The following is a 24,687-nucleotide window of genomic DNA, read 5'->3' as shown; positions in this document are numbered from 1 at the left end:
GATGAGTAGGGTGATGTGGGTAGGAGAAGGTATAGGGAAAGGCTAGCGGGAGGAGAGAGGTAGGGTGTGGAGGGGGCAGATGAAATGGATGAGGAGAGTGGGTGGAAGAGGTGGATGAAGAGAGAGGAGGAGGAGATAGACAGGAAGAGCAGAAGGAGGAAATGGACAGAGAAAGATGGGAGGAATAGACAGAGAGGTGAGGGAAGAGGAGATGGATGGAGAGAGGGACTAGGAAGATAAGATGGACAGAAAGAGAGGGGCAGGTGAGATAGGGAGAGAGATGGGCGAGGAGTGGCAGGAGGAGATGTGTAGAGAGAGGGGGAAGAGGATATAGTCAGGGAGGGGGGATGAGGCCTAGACAAAAAGAGGGCAGCACATGATGGACATAGAGAGGTCGAGATGTAGGAGGCAGCTGGAAGTTGTACATGCCTCCTGGGCAGGTGGGAAAGGAAGAGGGAAGGGGGGGATGGGAAGAAAGAGGGGGAGGAGGATGTGGACAGAGGGAGGGGATGAAGATATTGTTATAGTCAGGGCACAGAGAAAATGCGCAAAGAGAGGGATGAGGAGGACATGAAGGGGTGTAGAGTGTGGGGAGAAGGAAATGGACAGATAGAGGTGGGAGGATAAGGTGAACAAGATATGGGGGGGGGGGGGGGGGGAGGCAGGAAGGAGTGGGCAGATGAACGTGTATGCATGCGAAGTCGCGCGGAAAAGACTAGTTATCAGTGGTTGACTTCCCTCGGATGCGTCTTAGGAGCAGAAACCTGACGTCTTTCTGCTAGCGGAATTATCATCACAACTGAAGATAGTGTTGGATAGTATCACCGTGACGGCTCCCCAGGGTGACTGCCTTTCTGCCTGATGTGTTTATTTGTATGTGTTAATGGGAGTTCGATACTTGCCAAAAGAAAATTTGAGTGTGGAGCATCTCGGAGGGAGGGTAGCTGACACGGAGTGTTTTGCGCGACAGGAGTGGGCCTGGGGCTGATGCTGCCCGCATCGTACACGAGCTTCAACACGTACTTCAGCGAGCGGCGCGTGCCGGTGATGGGCGCGACGCAGACGGTGCTGTCGGCCGGCGTGATGGTGTACCCGCTGCTGGTGGAGCGGCTGGCGGCGTGGCGCGGCTTCCGCGCGGCCCAGGCGGCCGTGGCCGGCCTCTCGCTGCTCGCCGTGGCCGGCGCGCTCGCCTACCTGCCGCTCGCCAGCGCGCCCAGCTCCGCGCTGCCCGCCTGCTGCCGCCGGCGCAGGGCCAGCCTTGGCGACGCAGCCGCAGGCGACGACGACAGGGTGAGCGCGCCTCGCTTCTTCCATTGCCAGTTGGACAGTGTAAATGGGTGCTATGCGGAGTACCCGGATTCAGTTCCCATTTCTGCCGAGGATTTTTCTTTTGTGGAAAGACTTGTGCGGGATCTACTCAGCTTTGTGGTGGCAATTGAGGGGCTACTTGACCGAATAGTAGCAGCTCCCAGTTTGTTAACATGACGTTGACCGGGAGAGCAGTGCGCTGACCGGTACGCCCCTCCGTCCTGCAACCAAGTGATGCAGGGAGTGTTAGCTGATATAGATGATATGGTGGTCTGTGGCCAGGAAGGCAGAGCTCTCCGTATACTTCGTCTTCTTACGTTGTGGTTTCTCTAAGATACACGTAACTCCTTCTTCCAGAAACTCTTCCTCTCTCTCCTCTCCTCCTCTTTTCTTGTCTGCTCCACTGGTGATTCTCTACCCTTCACCTTGCTCTTCCTGTATTGTTGATCTCTGCTTAACCAGTCGGTTTGTACTCGCTTCTCCAATTTTCCTATCGCTGCCCCTTGATCCCCAATTCCAATCAGTCCATTGCGAAATAAACAAGGCAGGTGTTTCATGTCTTTCTTCTTAACCTACAAGCTGTCCTCACAATCCTTTTCCCTCATTTTATCATGTTCATCATGATGATATTTCAGAAAAAGCTGCCCTTTTCAGTCTCATTTCCTCTAATATTGACATCATTCTCCCAGACAGTCGGTTCCTACTTCTTTGCATCCATCTGTCAGCACCTCTTTTAGGCTCCAGTATTTCCCTTCATATTTTCCTCTCTCTTTCTCTGATTCTTCTGCACCACATCTTCCTAAAGTTATTGTTTCGACCGCGTAAACATTCTTGTCAGAAGTGATGCTCCGAGAAGTCATGGACAGATGTCAACGTAACTTACTACACACAGACACAATTGGTGGTTATATAAGTGATTAGAGTTGCAGCTCTCTGTGACAGATGCACTGTCCAGTAAAGTTAATGTGACTACCTGTCATAAGCCAGAATAACAATCTTTTGCAGCACAGAGCACTGCGAGGCGTGCAGGAAGATTGTCAGTTGAGGTTTTGGTACGAACCACTAGGATTTAGAGCCGTGCAGACTCCAGTGCCGTGGCCAGCTGGGCTAGATTTCTCTGTTGACGATCCACGGTTCAAACAGCCTGACCGACGTGGCCCCACAGATTCTCAACTGGATTGGCAACTCTCAATAAATGTCATAATAATGTGGAACTTTTTTTTAAAGTCCCTTCGTGGTATGCGCTCATACAGCTGTGCACAAACTCGTAGCGAAACTTCGAAAATTAATGGTAGGTTTCCTCATGAGGACATCAATTTAAAATGACAGTAGGCTTCATACTTTAATCAATGTCCTTGTGAACTAAGCTTATTAAAAATCTTACTAAAAATAACAATACATTTTATTTAGTATTAGATGCTTGGCACGAAGTCCGGTTTCTTTTTAATTTTGAGTTTCATGCATTGGCCTGCCGGGGTGGCCGAGCGGTTCTACGCGCTACAGTCTGGAACCGCGCGACCGCTGCGGTCGCAGGTTTGAATCCTGCCTCAGGCATGGGTAGTAGTTCTAAGTTCTAAGGGACTGATGACCTCAGAAGTTAAGTCCCATAGTGCTCAGAGCCATTTGAACCATTTTTTTCATGCATTGTTAAACCAGGACAGTCCCATTCAAAATCACAGAATCTATGCACAATGAAGTATAGTTACTTCTCTCTCATTCAAAAATTATTCCAACAACTATTATACTAACTGGCTAAATGTTGTAAACGACTAACGATGTCTGTTTATTGAGAACCACATACTTTTCTGGTCAGATACACACTGCCTGTAGAGGCCAGAAGGTAATGATGATATGACTGAGAATTGTTGATTATGAAGTTGCTGTGGTGCGCAGGAGCTGCAGTCCCCTGTGTCGGACGGCAAATTGTGCGGCGACCTGCTGTCCGAGGGAGGCAAAGTGTCCGACCAGCAGCTGGTGGCCAACGGGAAGCTGGTGGCGGAGCAGCTGTCCGGCAAGCACCACCAGGCGCCGCGGCAGGAGGACCGCGAGAACAGCCGGCGGCTGCTGCTGGACCCAGGCCGGGGCGCCGACGGCGACAGCGACGGCGACGACGACGTCGACGCCCCGACGGTAAGCTGCCCAACGGTCGAAAGCCGTGCCGAGCGCTGACTGAGATTTCGTGATCGTAAAGCAAGGGGACCCGCTTCCATGGCCGAACTAGGGGTTTTCCGCGATGCACCGCTCAGCTGGAATGTACCTGGCGTGATTGGCCCCTTGGGTATCGAGAGGCACTTCTAACACACTCTTGCATTCGTTCAAGCCCCTGGAAGGCGCAGCTCCTGCTACCGCATTGTCTTGTTTTCTGTTTCCTGTCTCCGCTACCTACCGCTGCTGTCACACACGACAGTACTTCACGATTTTAACTATTTCTTCCCTGACTACCCCTTCCGGTCGACTTCCGGTTGCTTTGTGGTGCTTGGGACGCCGTGACCAGGCCTCGTGTGGTCACCACTGCCCTCCACGTCTCCCGCCCTGTCATCGAGCCAGAGGAGCCCCACGTGTGCTCATCTTCCATCACAGTCTTCAACTATGGCGACGCTATTACCAAGTGCGTCCAGACGTGACGATATTCCTTTCTTCGCTGCTGAAGGACGAACACCGATAGACATCCAGCGGAGAATGAATAATGTGTACGGGGCAGCACCGTTGGGGAGTGGTGCACAAAGTTCCGTGCTGGTCATGATTCGACACCGGTCAACCTAGGAGGTCAGCCACAGTCAAGTGGAAGACACTCGAGCATCCGCCTTATAGTCCTTATCTCTCGCCGCGCGATTATCTAGCCTTCGGTCCTTTAAAAAAGTCCTTGAAAGGTCAGCGATTCCTGTCGGACGAGTATGTGCTGCCAAGAGTTACGGATTTCTTCACACAACAGGTCATGGTGTTTTACCAAATGGGTGTCTTCAATCTGGTGTGCTGGTCGCATGATTGCATCAGTGCTCACGACGATTTTGCCTGATTGGCATACCGATTCTGGACTCTACGGCCATCGAACGGAAACATTTCCTTTATATCTTAACTGACAGGGACTGTACACGAATGTCGCCTCTTGTCAATGACGATCGATTTCAAACTAGATAGCAATTGGTGCTGTCAGTGACTGCAAGTCCACCTGATCCAGATACGGCGCGAACATTGCAGTGCCATCTGCATGCAATCTATATTTAAGTCGAGTACATTGCAGACACCCATAGGCCACATCAGCACATAAAGCTGCACGTATTCAGTGGGCCAGATCACTCAGAAACCGCACAGCACTTCATTGGAGGCACGTGGCGTTGACCAAGTCGACATTTTGCCACTTTTCAAATGATGCTTGGCGTCAAATGCACCAATGGTCCAATGAGGCGTAGGTTGGTATGAGATTTTTTTGCTTCTTTTTGTACCCTGAAATGCGCCTACTCATTTAGGTTGTTGTGAACATGAACCAGAATGTTTGTTTCATCTTTCTCAGTGACCAAGTATTGTGCTTTCTTCTACATCTGCATGATGAGCTGTGCTGTGGACACTCCTCTCTTCCAAGATAACAACAGCCAGATTCACAGGCCTTCCTACATTCTTCAGCCACCCTGTGCATCAGAATTGCCTAGCTAAATCACTCGATTTTAATCCCACAGAAAATATCTAGGACTATTTAGAACAGTCATAGATTTCAGTAGTCAGCAGTCCCGAAATTTGGACGCTGTATAGATCTAATGAGGAATGAGCAGCTTCAGCTGGATACAGTGGACGGAAGTTTTTGTTTTTGACTCTCTATGTCGCCAAATTGAGGACATTATCAACTCTAGAGGCCGTGTTGCCCGCACTTATAGAGATGTCTCCTGGGGATGAATTATGAAGGGCGTTCAATAGGTAATGCAACACATCATTTTTCTGAAAGTAGGTTGGTTTTATTCAGGATTCCAGTACATCATATTATTCCATAATCAACATAATCTCCGTTTAATGTGACGGCCTTATGCCACCTCACTGGGAGTGCCTGTATGGTGTACCACTCTGCTGGTCTACGTTGGAGCCAACGTCTTGCTGCACCAGTAACGTCCTCATCATCCACGTACTGCTTCCACGTACTGCTTCCTGGGGAGTCTATCCTTCATTGGATCAAAGTCGTTGCTCTTTATGGTCGTCTGTTAGATGGGAAGGAATCCAGCAGGTACTCAACTTTGAGAACCTCGGCTGGTGGATGAATGTGTCAGCATTACCAACAGAGACGTCCAGTTGAGAAGTTCCACCATTGCAGGACTCACAGCTGTACGCCTCGCCCAAGGACTCTCTGTGCTTCTGTACACTGCCAGGTCTTCGTAGACATTCTGCAAGCGCCTCTGAATGCCTGAGATGGTTTTCCACCAAAAAGAAACTCAGTGACAGCTCTCTGCTTGGAATGCACCTCCGTTACAGATGCCGTTTTGAAGGCCACGAATAGCGGCGCCTACTTGAACTTCACGAAACCATTGGAATTGAAGCGGGAATATTCTACCATGTTCCACAATAAATTCTGTATTCTTTCAACCGAAATAGGCTGAGAAAAGGAATGTGTTGCATTACTATTTAACGCCGCTCGTATCTGTTGCCTTTGTTTATTTTCTGCAACCATTTATGGTAAGTGGAGAGTAGTGATGTGTTTTGTCCGCAGGACCAGGTGGCAGAGGACGCAGAGGCGGCAGCGGGGGACCGCGGCGCGCGCCTGCGCAGAACGGCCTCCCAGGTGTCCGTGGTGAGTGTCGGCGCCCTGGCCGTCATGGTGCCCACCGCGGACGCCAGCGGCCACCCGAGGTCGCCTCGCCGCTTCTCCTGTAGGTAAGGACTCCGCCAACGGCACGCCTAACTTACCCGTGATATCTCTTCTGTGTGTCCACCTAGTTCCATGGCTCTTTGCATCCCACTATTCCACTATTCCTGTCTCAGAAACCAGGGAATATTCGGTCTGGAGTAGCGTATCCCATAAAATGAAACAGTTGTCGGTGTTGGCGTGGGAGTGTGAGGGAGGGGGGCGTGGAAGGGGGGAGGGGGAAGAGTTGCCACTATCATATGCAAATGTACCACAGTTTTGTATGAACAGTCGCGACACTCAGTCACATCTAGAGCGACACGACCACCCCAGGTGGCGAAAAAATCGGCCATCTCAACGTCGCGTTTGCTGTAAGAAATTTTTTTATAATTCTTTTTCTACGTAATTTAAGAAATGACTAGGACATTCTTGCTTCCGAAGCGTTACTGAAACATTAAAAGTTAGGAATGATCGTAAAATATATGCAGAGTTAAAGCTCAAAAATGAAATGACATAATTTACAATGCATCTGGAAAGAAATACTTTGCAACTTACTTTAGTCTTTCCATCTCCCTCCCCAGTTTCTTAGTCAGTGGGAATTTGGATTCAATATTCTTTAAACTTTGCTTGTCTTTCCTAACTTCCTTTGTACGATATTTCCATGGTTGTGTTATTCATATTGTGGTAGGCACTATCTTTGTCACTTAATAATTTTTCGAGGAATCTGACGATTTTAACGTTCTTACACTTCTTTCGATTTTCCAATACCCTGAATAATTTCGCATGATGCAATTACTTCATCCTCTAAAGACGTCTTTGTTGATGGTTCTGATGCTTATAGGTCCAATATTTCTGGATCTGAAGTAGTAACAATTGTAGAACTGGTTTCTGCTCTGTGTTCGGTTTTATGGCTTTTGCCCTGTGGCCGTTCTCTCTTCATCCAAAGCTATGACGGTATTCATAAACTGCTATGGCTAGCAGTGTAGCGAAACACCTTCACGTCACGTTGATGGCGTACGAAATGCTTTCGCAAAAAGTTACGTGTCCTGCTATTTACTAGCCATTTCGTGGTCCTGAAGGTAAATGTTTAAACTTCACTAAATATATGTAGGCTACAAGACAATTGTAATTAAACAGTCTTATAATTTGATATTTCGTACCTGTAAGGGTCCTCAGGAAATATATTTAGTGTGAAAAATTTGGCATCTTATTTTTGTTACTGCTGCGATTTATTACTGTTTAGGCTCCTTTTTGTAAAATCCACGTTAGTACAGTACCGCGACTGTTGACTGTGACTGACAGACGGAAGCGCCATTCTGCCAGTTTCGCCCTTCGGGTTCTTCGGTTGAGTATTCATCGATGATTTTCAGATTAATGAGACCTACCCTGTTGACAGAGTGTTGGTTACAGTTTACAGCAAGGAAAAGAGCCTAGCGTCACACGGATTATTGTAGCTGTCGCTTCCTCGCATATCAGTATTTCAAAAGGGCGTAAGAATCTTACTTTGAAGTGATGAGTGTATAAACACGTTAGTATTGCCATAGAAGACTGCAGGGAAGGGGAAAGAGAAGCTGTTAACAGCCAGAAACAATGGAAGAATTAGAGTCACACTAGTGTAGCGGGCTGTGTATAGGAATGAAAGCTACTGGGTGGTTGGAGCCGTTTTGTTGTTTGTCAGGAGGCACTGAACTCCCATTTGGCGTGTCCTGGGTTCGGATGAGGTCGGGGAAGCCTGTAGACACCACAATGTAGCGGACGTCGGAAAGATGGCAGCAGAGGGACAGGCAGTTTGAAGATGGCAGTTCTTCGTTGTTCCCTTCGGCTGGTCTCGTAGTAGTTTGGCCTGTAACGTACATACGCAGGTTGGAGGCGGCGTCCTTACTTGCGGTTGGAAACCACCTAAAAGCAGCACTCAGACTGGCTGGTGCTGCAGGCACGGTCGTGTGTCGCTCACATTCCTCTCTCGCAACCTAACGCGTTGTGAGTGCGAAGATGATGGTGAGCACTCATGCTCAATGGTAATTAACACAATTTACCGGTTACTTGAGACCATCAAAATTATTATAATTAAACCGTGTTCTGACACTTCCCTGACTAAACTGATACTAAGCAGCTCACTTCGAAAGTTATCTACGATGATATAACTCAGATTTATACCTTTTATACCCCAAAGCGCAGCAGCGTCCACATCTCGGGCCAGCTCATCTAGTAGTGGCTCAGCATGACGGACCTCCGGAGGCATGTCTCCTTGTTCAAACTGCCCGGAGGGAAACTCTCGTATTGGCTGCAGCCACCTCACACCCTCTACCCTCGTCTCTATTGATCTTTTCTTAAGCGTACAGGCAATCTCTTTGCTTAGTATTCCCACAGGTTATACTTTGACGAAGCCCACTATATTGTATCTTTTGCTAGTCCCTCACCTTTCTATATCCCACTACATTCAAACTTCATACAATCACACACTCGTGGAAGTGTGCAGGCAGGAAATTGGAAGTGTGACACATAAAAATAAAACACAGATGGATCCATTGTCATAGCCAAGGGTCATTATTTCATGACTACAGGCATAAAAAAATTTTTGTTATGGCGCAGAGTACCACGACAATCATTGTAGCGACACCCTTATATCACTGGCATGCAAGTGGTTGACATGGAGTACCGCTTCACCTCGACAATGCTGGTCGGTTTTTGTGCTGGTCGGTGTAGTGACTACCCTTCCCACACACAATTCGTAATGGAAATGGAAAGGGGGAGAGAGGGAAGCAGTAGTAGTGACTTCTAAGCACCGTCTACCGCTACCTATGAGGTGGCTTGCAGACTACAGCTATGGACACATGACTATGGTGAAGAGCCGCAGAAACTGGTACACCTGCCTAATATCGTGTAGGGCCCCCGCGAGCACGCAAAAGTGCTGCAACAGCACGTGGCGTGGACTCGACTAATGTCTGAAGTAGTTTTTGATGATGTCTGGTTTTGTTGGGCGCTCAACTGCGCGTTCATCAGCGCCCATGTTAAGTCCCAATTTTTTCACAGTCCAGTTTCTTTACTTAGTCCAATTTAGCCATTCTCACGAATGATGATGATGAGGACAACACAAACACCCAGTCCCCGGGCAGAGAAAATCCCCCAACCCGGCCGGGAATCGAACCCGGGACCACGTGATCCAGAGTCAGCAATACTAGCCACTTGACCACGATCTGTGGACGTCTGAAGTAGTGCTGGAGGGAACTGACGCCATTACTCCTGCAGGGCTGCCTACAAATCCGTAAGAGTACGAGGGGGTGGACAACGTTAATTCTGATGTATAATAAACAAGTATATTTTAACACCAGATTGAAGGTGATATTTGTGAATCACATAAAAGCTATGAAGCAAAGCAGTGGGTAAATATTTTTAAAATACAAAACAGTATAACAAAGTTCTTGCTCGTATTGACATTTCCCCGGAATCCTAACAGTATAACAAAGTTCTTGCTCGTATTGACATTGCCCCGGAATCATAACAGTATTTAGTAAATACACTGAGGAGCCAAACAAACTGGTTCACCTGCCTAATATCGTTAGGACCCTCGCGAGCACGCAGAAGTGCCGCAACACGACGTGACATGGGCTCGACTGATATCTGAAGTAATGCTGCAGGGAACTGACACCATGAATCCTGCAGGGCTATCCATAAAACCGTAAGAGTACGTGGGGGTGGAGATCTCATCTGAACACCTCGTTGCAAGGCATCCCAGAAACACTCAATAATGTTCATGTCGGGGTACTTAAGTGGCCAGCGGAAGTGTTTAAACTCAGATGAGTGTTCCTGTAGCCGCTCTCTAGAAGCTCGGGACGTGTGGGGTGTCGCATTGTCCTGCTGGAATTGCACAAGTCCGTCAGAATGGACAGTGGACGTGACTGGACGCAGGTGATCAGACAGAACAGTTGTGTAGGTGTCACCTGTCAGAGTCGTATCTAGACGTATCAGGGTACCCATATCACACCAACTGCACACGCCCCACACCATTACCGAGTCTGTACCAGCTTGAACAGTCCCCTGCTGTCACGCAGGGTCCATGCATTCAGATCGTGCGGTAGCGTTCTCGCTTCCTGCGCCCGGGTTCCCGGGTTCGGGCGAGGCGTAAAGTCCTGCAGTCATCAATGGTACAAGAGTGTGGCGTCGGCTCCGAAAGCCCCTATCGATGATGTTTCGTTGAATGGTTTGCAGGCTGACCCTTGTTGATGGCCGAGCATTGAAATTTGCAGCAATTTTCGGAAGGGTTGCACTGCTGTGACATTGAACGATTCTCTTCAGTCGTCGTTGATCCCGTTCTTGCAGAATCTATTTCCGGCCGCAGCGATGTCGGAGATTTGATGTTGTACCGGATTCCTTATATTCACGGTACACTCGTGCGGGAAAATCCCCACTTCATCGCTACCTCGGAGATACTGTGTCCCATCACTCATACGCCGACTATAGCACCACATTCAAACTCACTTAAATTTTGATAACTTGCTATTATAGCAGCAGTAACCGATCTAACAACTGCGCCAGACACTTGTTGTCTTACCGAGCGAGGTGGCGCAGTGGTTAAACACTGGACTCGCATTCGGGAGGACGACGGTTCAATCCCGCGTCCGGCCATCCTGATTTAGGTTTTCCGTGATTTCCCTAAATCGCTCCAGGCAAATGCCGGGATGGTTCCTTTCAAAGGGCACGGCCGACTTCCTTTCCTATCCTTCCCTAATCCGATGAGACCGATGACCTCGCTGTCTGGTCTCCTTCCCCAAAACAACGCAACCCCCCCCCCCCCCAACCCCCCAACTTGTTGTCTCACATAGGTGTTGCCGACCGCAAAATGGCTCTGAGCACTATGGGAGTTAACTTCTGAGGTAATCAGTCCCCTAGAACTTAGAACTACTTAAACCTAACTAACCTAAGGACATGACACACATCCATGCCCGAGGCAGGATTCGACCTACGACTGTAGCGGTCGCGCGGTTCCAGACTGTAGCGTCCAGAACCGCTCGGCCATTCTGCCGACCGCAGCGCCGTATATGCCTGTTTGCATATTTCTGTTTTTTAATATGCATGCCTATTCCAGTTTCTTTGTACGTCCGACAGGCGCCTGTGGCGGTCGGTGCACGACTTCCTGGACCTGGGCCTGCTGCGCGACCCGGTGTACACGAACCTCAACCTGGGCGTGTCGCTGGCGTTCTACTCGGACTTCACGTTCTCGACGCTGCTGCCGCTGTTCCTGGCGTCGGCGGCGGGGCAGGGCCAGGCGCTGGGCGCGCGCGGCGCCGCCGCCTGCCTCACGGTGGGCGCCGCCTGCGACGTGCTGGGCCGCGTCGCCTTCTCGCTGCAGGGCGCCTGCCCGCGCTACCGCCTCTCCAGCCGCGCCGTCTTCCTCATCGGCTCCGCCTGCATCGTCATCGCCCGCACAGGTCAGCTGCCATAACAGCCGTCTAACGCACTCATCACAAGTATCCCAACACACGTACAGTGAGGTCACAAATGTCACTGGATAGCGATGTTGACATACGCAAATGCAAGTAGTATCGCATACACTAGGTACACTACTGGCCATTAAAATTGCTACAGAAATGCAGATGATAAACGGGCATTCAATGGACAAATATATTATACTAGAACTGACATGTGATTGCATTTTAACGCAATTTGGGTGCATAGATCCTGAGAAATCAGTACCCAGAACCACCACCTCTGGCCGTAATAACGGCCTTGATACCCCTGGGCATTGAGTCAAACAGAGCTTGGATGGCGTGTACAGGTACAGCTGCCCATGCAGCTTCAACACGATACCACAGTTCATCAAAAGTAGCGACTGGCGTATTGTGACGAGCCAGTTCCTCGGCCACCATTGACCAGACGTTTTCAGTTGGTGAGAGATCTGGAGAATGTGCTGGCCAGGGCAGCAGTCGAACATTTTTTGTATCCAGAAAGGCCCGTACAGGACCTGCAACATGCTGTCGTGCATTATCCTGCTGCAATGTAGGGTTTCGCGTGGATCGAATGAAGGGTAGATCCACGGGTCGTAATACATCTCAAATGTAACGTCCACTGTTCAAAGTGCCGTCAATGCGAACAAGAGGTGACCGAGACGAGTAACCAATGGCACTCCATGCCATCGCGCCGGGTGATACGCCAATATGGCGATGATGAATACACGCTACCAATGTGCGTTCACCGCGATATCGCCAAACACGGATGCGACCATCATGATGCTGTAAACTGAACCTGGATTCATCCCAAAAAATGACGTTTGGACATTCGTGCACCCACGTTCGCCGTTGAGTACACCATTGCAGGCGCTCCTGTCTGTGATGCAGCATCAAGGGTAACCGCAGCCATGGTCTCCGAGCTGATAGTCCATGCTGCTGCAAACGTCGTCGAACTGTTCGTGCAGATGGTTGTTGTCTTGCAAACGTCCCCATTTGTTGACTCACGGATCGAGACGTGGCTGCACGATCGGTTACAGCCATGCGGATAAGATGCCTGTTATCTCGACTGCTAGTGATACGAGACCATTGGGATCCAATACGGCGTTCCGTATTACCCTCTTGAACCCACCGATTCCATATTCTGCTAACATTCATTGGATCTCGACCAACGCGAGCAGCAATGTCGCGATACGATGAACCGCAATCGCGATAGGCTACAATCCGACCTTTATCAAAGTCGGAAACCTGATGGTACGCATTTCTCCTTCTTACACGAGGCATCACAACAACGTTTCACCAGGCAACGCCGGTCAACTGCTGTTTGTGTATGAGAAATCGGTTGGAAACTTTCCTCGTGTCAGCACGTTGTAGGAGTCGCCACCGGCATCAACCTTGTGTGAATGCTCTGAAAAGCTAATCATTTGCATATCACAGCATCGTTTTCTGTCGGTTAAATTTCGCGTCTGTAGCAAGTTATCTTCGTGGTGTAGTAATTTTAATGGCCAGTAGTGTATAAAAGAGCTGTGTGTCGGCGGAGCTGTCGTTTGTACACAAGTGTTTCATATACAAAGGTTTCCGAAGTGATTGTGGGTGCATGACTGTGGGTGCAGACTGTGAACGGCGAATGGTAGTTGGAACTACACGCATGCCACATTGAACGGAAAACATAGTGGCCGACATTCTTCACTTAATGACCGAAAGTAGCGGTGTTTCTGTAGAGTTGCCAGTGCTAACAGACAATCGACGCTGCGTAAAATAACCGCAGAAACCAATGTGGGACATACGACAACGGTATCGGTTAGGAGAGTGCGGAGAATTTTGGCGTTAATGGGCTATGGCGGCAGACGACCGACAAATGCCTTTGCTCAAAGCATGACATCTCCTGAAGCGCCCCTCCTGGGATCTTGACCTTATCGGTTGCACCCTACATGACCGGAAAACTGTGGCCTGGTCTGATGAGCCCCGTTTTCAGTTGGTAAGAGCTGATGGTAAGATTCGAATGTGGCACAGATCCTACGAACCCATGGACCCAGATTATCAATGGACTCGCTCTTCTGGTCCAACTGAACCTCTTTGAGATGATTTGCAGCCATTCGTGGACTTCATGTCCTCTAACAACGATGGAATTTTCATGGATGACAATATGCATGTCGCCTTGGCACAATTGTTCCGAGTTGGTCTGAAGAACATTCTGGACAGTTCGAGCGACTGATTGGCACCCGGATCAGCCGACATCAAACATTTATAGGACACAATCGGGAGGTCAGTTCGTGCACAGAATCCTGCACCGGCAACACATTACCAAATACGGACGCCTACGGTGGCAACGTGGCTTAACAAATATTTCTGCAGGGGACTTTCAGCGACTTGTTGGGTCAATGCCACGTCGATTTCCAGCAGTACGCCGTAATAAAGGACGTCCGACACGATATTATGCGGTAGCCCGTGACTTTTTTCATCTCAGTGTATTATTGGACATTAATATGGGTGCGTCCTCCATTCGTCATTATGACAGTTGCAGCTCTGCTGGCAACACTTTCAGTGGCGTGTCTGAATGCCTGTGGAGGACTGTCGGTCAATTCTACTTCAAGAGCCAAGACCAGAGAAAATTATGTTGGACGCTGGGGTCTGAAGGGAAGTCCACATTCCAACTCATCCTAAAGGTGCTTCTTTTGGGTTCAGGTCGGGACTCTCGACAGGCCAATCCATTTCAGGAATGTTATTATGCACAAACAACTGCGGCAGATGGTTCAAATGGCTCTGAGTACTATGGGACTCAACTGCTGAGGTCATTAGTCCCCTAGAACTTAGAACTAGTTAAACCTAACTAACCTAAGAACATCACAAACATCCATGCCCGAGGCAGGATTCGAACCTGCGACCGTAGCGGACTTGCGGTTCCAGACTGCAGCGCCTTTAACCGCACGGCCACTTCGGCCGGCTCACTGCGGCAGAGATAGAGATGTGACTCGTGTAAGGGGGCATTGTTATGCTGATAAAAATATTGTGTCCTAACTGTTCCTCTACTGCACGCAATACACAGTGCTGTAATATGTGACCATGTCCTACGGCATTCACCGTCTGCTTAAGTACAACAAACCACACCCTAACCAAGAGAAACTCCCACATCGTGACACTACCTCCTCCGTACTTCAATCTTGGCACTACAAATGAGGGCGGGTAATGTTCTCTAAGCATTCGCCAAATTGTAACGCTCCGGTCGCATTACCCCAAGGTATAGCTCGATGCATCACTCCAAATAACTCATTCACTGTACAGTGCCGTCCCTCTTTACACCATCTCAATCACCGCTTAGCGCTAACTACATAAGTTTGTAGCTTATGAGGAGCTGCTCCGACACTGCACTCTGTCATTTTTAATTCTCTACGCACAGTCACTGTGCTAGCTGGACTGCTAGTATCGCTTTTCAACTCACTACTCATTCCTTCCTGCGATTTCGTACTATTTTTTACAGTCACTCTCCACAATGAACGATGGTATCTCTTCGCCAGTACTTGAGGTGTGTCTAGTTTTGCTTTAGCTGTAGTAGTTCTTTCGCGATTCCATTTCACAGTCAGACCATAATGATCAGTTGACTTGGACTGCTGTAGAAGGGTTGAAATGTCCCTCACGGATCTGTTACTCAGGTGACATCCAGTGACTAGTCCCTCTTCGAAGCCACTGAACTCACCTGGTCAACCTATTCTGCCATTACCGCTTCTCTCCTAACAACCCAACACTCCCAGCCTCCTTATATACTCGTAGGTCCACCTCGCGTCACATCTAGTGGTCAATTCCACATTACATGGGGTTGTCCAGAAGATTTGATCAGTTGGTGTACGTACAATGGCAATAAACAAAATAAAAATAAAATAACATGAGGCAAACCACATCAAATTACTGCGAAGCGCAGGCCATTATGTGGCAAAGACTGAGCTAAAACTACTGAAGTTAAATAATATGAAGTACAGAGAAAATTACGCAGCTATTGTATCCTGCCCTTAAAGAGACTGCAGCGACCTCACATACTACAAGCCATTTTAGTAAAAAATTAACAATTTAAAGTAAAGCCTCGCAAAGTAATGATTAAAATTACATATACTTAGAAAACTAAAATTAATTAACTAATAATTCTGTTCGAATATCCCTAGGCCGGCAAACAGTGGAGCGAGGTCGCAGTGGTTACTGACTTTGGAAGAGACCCATATTAGTTTCGAATCCATCAATTTCTGCCTGATTGGTTACGTTCCCGATGACATTTACTTCCAGGTTTAGTAGAATAGAACTCCGTGGAACCTTCTGCAATATTAGAAACAATGCCCCATGCCGTTGTGTTCCGAAAAAATGTTGTTGCACCCACATATGTACCCATTTACGTACTGAGGTTGGTAGTTTCGTTCACCCAAAAACTTGTTTACGCTAGGCACAATTAAAATATTATTTATAATAAATTTTTTATCCAGTTAATAGTACAGAGAATTAATAAAGGATTTAATTTTATAACTTAAGTTTGGGATAAGTGAACAATGACGAGACAGTTACGTAATCCATGAAATCTGCGTTCTACTGGAGTTGCAACAGAAACGTTTCACAGTACTGCAAAGTTAATTCTCGTATTGACTGAGCTTTTTCGGAAACACTCTATTACAAAATCAGAACCCTCTGTTATTTAATCCTCTGAGTCGAATGTATTCTTTTTAGTTGTGCGTATTTATTTGGCCTCTAGTTGCCCAGCTATTTAGCCATTTACATTGTTATTTATAATACCGCAATTACATAAAATTTGTCATGTTAATAGGAGATTTTCGCTACATTTCACTGTCTCCTAATTATGTATTTTCACTATAAGCAACATAATAATACATATAAACTTGTGCTGAGGATGTTACTAACTGGCAGTTATTTTTCGTTTGAGTAAGTTTTAATGAGTTCATCATTTGAATTAAGTAATCGGGCATGAACATCTAAGTGCAGTTACGAATAGCGTCTGAATTTATTGTCATTCAGGTAATTGGACACATCAGAACATTTGATCGTTTACTTGTACGATGACTAATCAGTGAATGTTTAAATATTTTTATTTTTCATTTTGATGACTTTATCGTTCGAACCGAAATATTTGTTTACTATCAAAAACAGTCTTCATCACTATTTGCCGCGCGGTATTAGCCGAGCGGTCTCAGGCACTGCAGTCATGGTGCCGGCGGAGGTTCGAGTCCTCCCTCGGGCATGGGTGTGTGTGTTTCTACTTACGATAATTTAGGTTAAGTAGTGTGTAAGCTTAGGGACTTATGACCTTAGCAGTTAAGTCCCATAAGATTTCCCACACTTTTGAACATTTGATCACAATTTATTTATTACGGTGACCGGTTTCGACCACTACTATGGTAATAAATAAATTGTGATCAAGACTGTTTTTAATAGTAAATATTTGTAACTCATTGATCACTTTTCACTCCCACAATGTATTCAAAAGTAACCAAATATTTGTGTCGTGAAGACTGAGCAGGCAGCAAATGTGACTCTTGGCGTGTGTGTGCTCGCAGGGATGATCTATGTGAGCGGCTTCACGATGCTGGCGGTGATCACGGGCGTGCTGGGCTTCTTCCGCAGCTGGATCCACATCACCTTCTCGCTCGTGTTCGCCGAGTACTGCAGCATAGAGCGCTTCCCCTCCGCCTACGGACTCTACATGGCCGTCAGCGGCATCATAGGAATGTCCACTGGCCCACTCATCGGTGCGTACCAACAGCATAGGCTCCTGTGGACCGCTTCTTTTCGTAAGGGAGCTGCTTACGTATATAGGGTGTATCACAATTAATAGTGAAAACTGGTATAGTTGAAAGTGAACGATAGCAGAAGTAATCACGGTGCCAGAAAAGATCCAACTGGGAGATAAAAACGAAGTGGTGGCTATGAGCCGCCACTGCCTCCACGATTAAATATTGTCGTAGTTACTACTAGAGTACTCTCTCTGAAATTTTGAATGTTCCAGGCGTAAAATACAGGGAGCGAAAGCCTATTTACAATTTTTACAGAAAGCAGATGGCAAATATAAAGAATCAAGGGCATGAAACGGAAGCAGTGGTTAAGAAGAGTGACACGGGGCTATAGCCTATCCTCGATGGTATACAGTCTGTACATTGAGCAAGCAGAAAGAAAACCAAAGAAAAATCTGGAGTAGGAGTTAGAGTCCAGGGAGCTGAAATAAAAACTTCGATGTTCTTCGACGACATAATTTTGTCAGAGACAGCAAAGGACTTGGAAGAGCAGTTGTATGGAATGTATAGTGTCTTGAAAGGAGAACATAAGATGAACATCAACAAAAGCAAAACAAGGATAATGGAATGTAGCCGAATTAAATAATGTGATGCTGACGGAATTACATTAGGAAACAGGACACTTAAAGAAGTAGACGATTTTTGTCATTTGGGCAGCAAAGTAACTGATGCTGGCCGAAATAAAGAGGATATGAAATGTAAACTGTTAATGGCAAGAAAAGTATTTCTGAAGAAGAGAAATTTGTTAACTTCAATTATTGATTTAAGTGTTAGGAATACTTTTATGAAGATATTTATCTGGAGTGTAGACATGTATGGAAGTGAGACATGGACGATAAACAGTTTAGGCAAAAAGAGAATAGAAGCTTTTGAAATGTGGTGTTACAGAAAAATGCTGAAATTTAGATGGGTTGATTGCACAACTGATGAAGAGATACTAAATAGAATTGAGGAAAAAAGAAATTGAGGCAGAACTTGACAAGGAGATGGGTTCGATTGATAGGACACATTCTGAGATATCAAGGGATCACTAGTTTAGTACTGGAGGTAAGCGTGGAGGGTACAAATCGTAGAGGAAGACCAAGAGATAAATACAGTAAGCAGATCTAGAAGGATGTAGGTTAAATCAGTTATTCGGAGATGAATAACCTTGCATAGGATAGTGTAGCATGGAGAGCTGCATCAAAGCAGTCTTCAGACTAAAGGCCGCAACAATAACAATAATAATACTGCGTGACGTAAAAAATAAGTTACAGATTATTATGGTAGGCAAAGTAACTTTTATAGAGTGTTAGTTTTACTAAATCTAAACTAAACTAATTATAAGGGGCAATCAGAAACTTTCCGTCCAAAGGTTCTACATCCCAAAAACAGTACGCCAGTCAGGCAAAGGCGCTGTTCGCACTGAGGCACTCATACAGCCAAAGCACTAGGCTGAACAACCCCATTTGGTGAAACATTGTGTCCTGCCGCGTGAAGAAGTCTGTAACTGCCTGCTGAACATCCTCATATGTCAGGAACTGTGGACACTTCAAGGCCTTTTTTTAAGGGACCGAAGGCGTGATAATCACATGCTGAGAGATCAAAACTACAGGGCGACAGCCCGCGTGTCTCCCAGTTGAGTTGGTGTCACATTCTGCGTTATGACATTGGCAATATGGGGACATGCGTTATTATCAGGCGGCAACACCCTATGGTGCAGTCCGCTTCCGTAGCGTAGCGGTAGCGTTACCGCCGACCACGCAGGGGGCCCGGGTTCGATTTCCGACAGGGGACTGGGTATTGTGTGTCTTTAATCATCATCGACTCGCAAGTCGCCGATGTGGCGTCACCTAAAAAGGACTTGCAATACGGTGGCCGAACTCACCGAATGGGGCCTCCCGGCCAACAATGACATACGATCATTTCATTTCACCTCCTGGTGCACTTTCCACAATCATGTTTTTCGAGAGACATACTGCCACATACACATTCTTCATTCTCTGATGGACGTCTTCTGGCGTTTTTTCTTAGGCACCCATAAAAAGAATAACAGTCCGCTGGTCCTATTTGGACACATTTGGTAATAACGTCGCGATAGCTCACACCTCTGCATTTACTGCATGCACATCAGAAAGACACGAACGACACACTAATTCCTCGTTACATGTCAGTTTTTATACACCTGCATCAGAGATATGATACGTTCAATATACGCTGCAGCGACATCCACAACCAGATACTTTTTGATCTCTCCTTATAGTATAACGCCAACGGCCTTGCCGCAGTGGTAACATGGGTTCCCATCAGATCGTCGATGTTAAGCATTGTCTTATTTGGCTAGCACCTGAATAGTTGGCTTTCTGGGTCTGGCAAACCCTGTTGGCAAGCAGGGTGCACTCAACCCATGTGAGGTCAATTGAGGAACTACTTGATTGAGAACTAGCGGTTCTGGTCACGAAAACTGACAACAGTCGGGAGAGTGCGTTGACCACATACCTCTCCATATCAACATCCAGTGACGCCTACTGGTTGATGATGACGCAGCCTTGCGAGGCTGGTTCAGACAGAGTTTAGATTTTTATAGTGCACCCAAAATTACACTAGATGACTACCTTTCTTTGATTATTACTGATTAAATGATATGATTATTTAGGACAAACCCTCAGTATAACTCTGTAACGTCACTGGACGAAGTTTCCAGAAAAGTTTCCTATCCTCACCTTGCTCCTGAACTCATCTTTCAGAATCCCTCAAATCGTGTCGGTATCATTTTGCTGCACCCTTTATATGTAATTAGTATCTGAGGGTTGCGCAACAGGTAGTGTAGAAATACTTGTTCTGAACCACTTGCATAGACAGACAAATAAAACGAAAAATTCAAAGCAAAATGATTGGGGTACACAGTGGAGTGGAAGATGTAATTATGACTGCAAGTCAAATGAAGATGGGTAAGACACGCAGCTACACGAACGGGTGTTACGCAGACCAAATAAGTTTTTGGTAGAGTCCAAAATATAAGAAAAGGCTGATCCAGTGGAAAGAGGATATATGACATCAGAAAACATCAGGAGTAATATGGATACAGAGGCTGTAATGCATAAAAATGTCGACACCAGTATTTACTTAGCAGTATCTATCAAATGGTCGGTATCTTAACATCTTCAGTAGTTTGTCTGAATACCTTTGTTGCATGATTACGCCTTTCGTCAACTTCAGTGCAATCTCCATATCATTTGACGCTGCTCTTGTTGCTTAATGTAATTTACTATGTATCCCTGGTATTAAATTCGATACATCCAAACTCTTGTTACTTCTGAATCAATCTTTCACTGTGCAGCCGATTTGATCATAGTTGGAAACTTACTGTCAGATTAAAACTGTGTCGCAGACGTGAATCCGATCCAAAAACGTTATCTTTCACGGGCAGTGCTCTTACTTAGTGAGTTCTCTGAGAAAGACTTCTGTCTGCCCCTCTCTCCTACCTCCTAAACTTGACACAAGCTCTTCTACGTACCTTGCTAGCCCAGTACGTCTTTCTTTCAGAAGGATACAAAAATTATTTCACACTTTTTTCTGTTCACAGGGCTCATTCGTGACGTTACGGATAGTTACCCCATATGTATCCACGCTCTGAATCTCCAAATGATGCTCTGCGTAATACCGTGGACGCTGGAACTGATAGTAACTGCACTGAGGAAGAAGAAACCTGTCGCAGAAGAAGAGACGAAGAGCTGACTTGTTTTCCAAAGGCGATAAGAAATACAGACATCTGCCTGCATCCAAGACAGTGCACAGAAACAAAAACAGGTCTGCTGTTCCACAGACAAGACTTTAGCCTTGTGTCTGTATTGGCACAATGTATGGCATATAATTAGACTGAGGGTCTCTTTACGTTGAGGATCCATATTTTAAAGTTTATTTTCACAACAGAATAGACTGAAGTAAGTATTGTAGTCACTAAAGAATCTGATTTATAGTAGACAAGTGTGAAAGCGCCATTTGAAAATTTATTTCAAGCAGCTACAAGACTGCCATACTTAATCTATTTGTAGCTCCTAAAGAGATTCAATGGCGTACTCGTTCGAGTTCCGCACACGAATTATTTGCTGTGTTCATATATTACCATTTTTAGTACAAAGAACTCTATCTTGTGCTTAATAAACTAGAATTTTTATAACAGTGTGTCTAAGAATAGGATGCTCAACTTTCTGAGCCGCAATTGTCAGTAGAGGCTTGTAGCATTACTGAAAGAAATAAATGTGCCATAATAGCCCTTATAGGGTACTAACCATATAATATATTAGTTGTAGCTTGGAAGAACTTTTCGTAGTATGACTAACTAGTACGTGATATGTTTCAGTGCAGTAGTTACCTAAACTGGCTACAAACAGACGAGTGAACCTAACACCTTTCACTAGCTTTCATTATGTGGCGTACTTCTGTTACTCATACTGCTGAAGATCAAGTGTCACTGAAGAATAGAATTCGATGTACATAAATGTTTTTTTTTTAAATAATATACCATATACTAACACCAGAGTCACTTTGGTGGTTCAAGTATCCTATAGACTTACTCACAAATTGTACAAACAGTCCAAACTGATAAGCTGTTTAGAATTTAGTTATTTTGAACGCCGTATGTGCATTTTTTCATACAAATGTAACTGAATTTTGAAACTGTTCTATTTATTTGACTGAAAAGTTTTTAATTAAACTATTATTTCAAACAAAGTTTATCATTTACTTCTACTAACAAAAATTAAGATAACAACCAGTCCTCCGGGAAAATGTTCACTATTAAGGGAACTTTTTAAAATTTATCGAGACGTAAATTAGACACTTCAAATCAACGCATCAGACGAGAACATCATCTGCACGATCATGTGGCCAAATATCTCACACTCTTAACAACTTCCTCATTTTGCTCACATCAACGAACAGTCACAAATATGAAAACATTGTCTCCTGATCACCAAATTAGTTTCTAAGTATCCATTAGAAATGCATAACTATATCATCAAATAAAGGAAATATTACAATTTGTCTACATTTCATACATATCTTTTATCCCATTTATCCTATTTTGTGACAAAAATTCTCCAATAAAAGAGTATTTTGCCGTTAGAAGATTTAATGAAATGTATAACAGTTCATAAGTTTTATGGAAGTAATCAAAATATCTTTCTACGTCTACATCTACATGTATACAGTATACATCACATTGTACCAGTTATTAGGCTTTCTTCCTGTTCCATTCACATATGGAGCAGAGGAAGAATGATTGTTTGAATGTCCCTGTGCATGCAGTAATTATTCTAATCTTATCCTCAGGATCGATATGTGGGTCATACTTGGGGGTTGCAGTAGTTATCATTTAAAGGTGGTTCTAGATTAGATTAGATTCAGTTTTTGTTCCATAGACCCAAATAATGAGATGATTCTCGTGGGTGTAGAACATGTCAGAAAGTATAACGTAAAAACATAAAACATTTGAATACAGTACTTAGTACTCTGGGATTGTAGAAATAGGTGAATACAATGCAGTAAACTGGAACAGCTAACATTTACAGAATTAACACACTCTCAGAATGAAACATTGTTATGCACTATTAATAAATTTATCATAGACAAAATACCTAATCTTGACTGTTGTGACCAAGTGCTGTCAAAACTGAAATCTAACAGACATTTTTTACTTAAGCTGGCGTAACGGTCTCTGTTAAGATATTCATCTATAGAGTAGAAGGAGTGGCCTATCAAAAAGTCTTTCAGACTCTGTTTAAACCGTGCGTTATCTGAAACCAAGTTTTTAATGGTTGCTAGCAATTTATTGAAAATGTGTGTTCCTGAATATTGGACCACTTTTTGGACCAAGGTAAGTGATTTTAGGTCTTTATGTAGATTGTTCTGATTCCTAGTGTTGATAATATGTATTGAGTTATTGGTTGGAAATAGAGGTGTGTTACTTGCAACAAATTTCATTAAGCAATAAATATACTGAGAAGCAGTGTTTCTTGAACTGGTTTCTACATGATGTTCTAGAATTTGCACGACAAATGATTCTTATCACACGCTTTTGCGCCCTAAAAACTTTTGCTCAGTTTGATGAGTTGTCCTAGAATATGATCCCATATGACATACACCCAAAATCTGTTGCGCAGTATCTGTCTACCAATGTAGATCGGCGTGCAGTGATATACGTCGTTTCTGTTTATGGGATCTTAGTTGCCAGTGTCAGCGAGTTAACTTTGTATACTTAATGATGTACTTCGATATCTGGAAGTGATGGATAATCGTCTACCATTGCAAGACAATGTGCAGAATACGAAGAAGAGGAGGCATTTGGGGAGTAACGTGCGTTCGATCGTCTCTAATGTTATTACACCTAAGGTGACCATATTTTCTAGACTCAAATTCTGGACATTAACATATTTCCTAGGCCCAAATCCCGGATCTCCGGGCGGGGACTACTCAAGAGGATGTCGTTATCAGGAGAAAGAAAACTGGCGTTCTACGGATCGGAGCGTGGAATGTCAGATCCCTTAATCGGGCAGGTAGGTTAGAAAATTTAAAAAGGGAAATGGATAGGTTGAAGTTAGATATAGTGGGAATTAGTGAAGTTCGGTGGCAGGAGGAACAAGACTTCTGGTCAGGTGACTACAGGGTTATAAACACAAAATCAAATAGGGGTAATGCAGGAGTAGGTTTAATAATGAATAGGAAAATAGGAATGCGGGTAAGCTACTACAAACAGCATAGTGAACGCATTATTGTGGCCAAGATAGATACGATGCCCACACCTACTACAGTAGTACAAGTTTATATGCCAACTAGCTCTGCAGATGACGAAGAAATTGAAGAAATGTATGATGAAATAAAAGAAATTATTCAGATTGTGAAGGGAGACGAAAATTTAATAGTCATGGGTGACTGGAATTCGAGTGTAGGAAAAGGGAGAGAAGGAAACATAGTAGGTGAATATGGATTGGGGGACAGAAATGAAAGAGGAAGCCGCCTGGTAGAATTTTGCACAGAGCACAACATAATCATAGCTAACACTTGGTTTAAGAATCATGAAAGAAGGTTGTATACATGGAAGAACCCTGGAGATACTAAAAGGTATCAGATAGATTATATAATGGTAAGACAGAGATTTAGGAACCAGGTTTTAAATTGTAAGACATTTCCAGGGGCAGATGTGGACTCTGACCACAATCTATTGGTTATGACCTGTAGATTAAAACTGAAGAAACTGCAAAAAGGTGGGAATTTAAGGAGATGGGACCTGGATAAACTGAAAGAACCAGAGGTTGTACAGAGATTCAGGGAGAGCATAAGGGAGCAA

The 24,687-nt window shown here is 45.3% G+C and overlaps 1 protein-coding gene across 1 annotated transcript in view; it reads left to right on the top strand.

Moving 5' to 3' along the window:
- The window catches only part of LOC126475430 (uncharacterized), a 122,924-nt gene extending 100,851 nt beyond the window's left edge, over positions 1-22,073 (top strand). The window contains exons 5-10 of the mRNA XM_050103280.1: positions 971-1,290; positions 3,202-3,438; positions 5,999-6,162; positions 11,240-11,562; positions 17,127-17,318; positions 20,926-22,073. Of these exons, the coding sequence (XP_049959237.1) occupies positions 971-1,290; positions 3,202-3,438; positions 5,999-6,162; positions 11,240-11,562; positions 17,127-17,318; positions 20,926-21,077 (1,388 nt within the window). The 3' untranslated portion in view covers positions 21,078-22,073. The remainder of the gene's footprint in view (positions 1-970; positions 1,291-3,201; positions 3,439-5,998; positions 6,163-11,239; positions 11,563-17,126; positions 17,319-20,925) is intronic.
- The last annotated feature ends 2,614 nt before the right edge of the window (positions 22,074-24,687 follow it).

The sequence above is a fragment of the Schistocerca serialis genome, chromosome 4, assembly GCF_023864345.2.
Source record: "Schistocerca serialis cubense isolate TAMUIC-IGC-003099 chromosome 4, iqSchSeri2.2, whole genome shotgun sequence".
In the NCBI taxonomy this organism is placed as follows: Eukaryota; Metazoa; Arthropoda; class Insecta; order Orthoptera; family Acrididae; genus Schistocerca; species Schistocerca serialis.
Note: the sequence above shows the minus strand (reverse complement) of the source record. Positions and strands in the feature narration are given on the sequence as shown.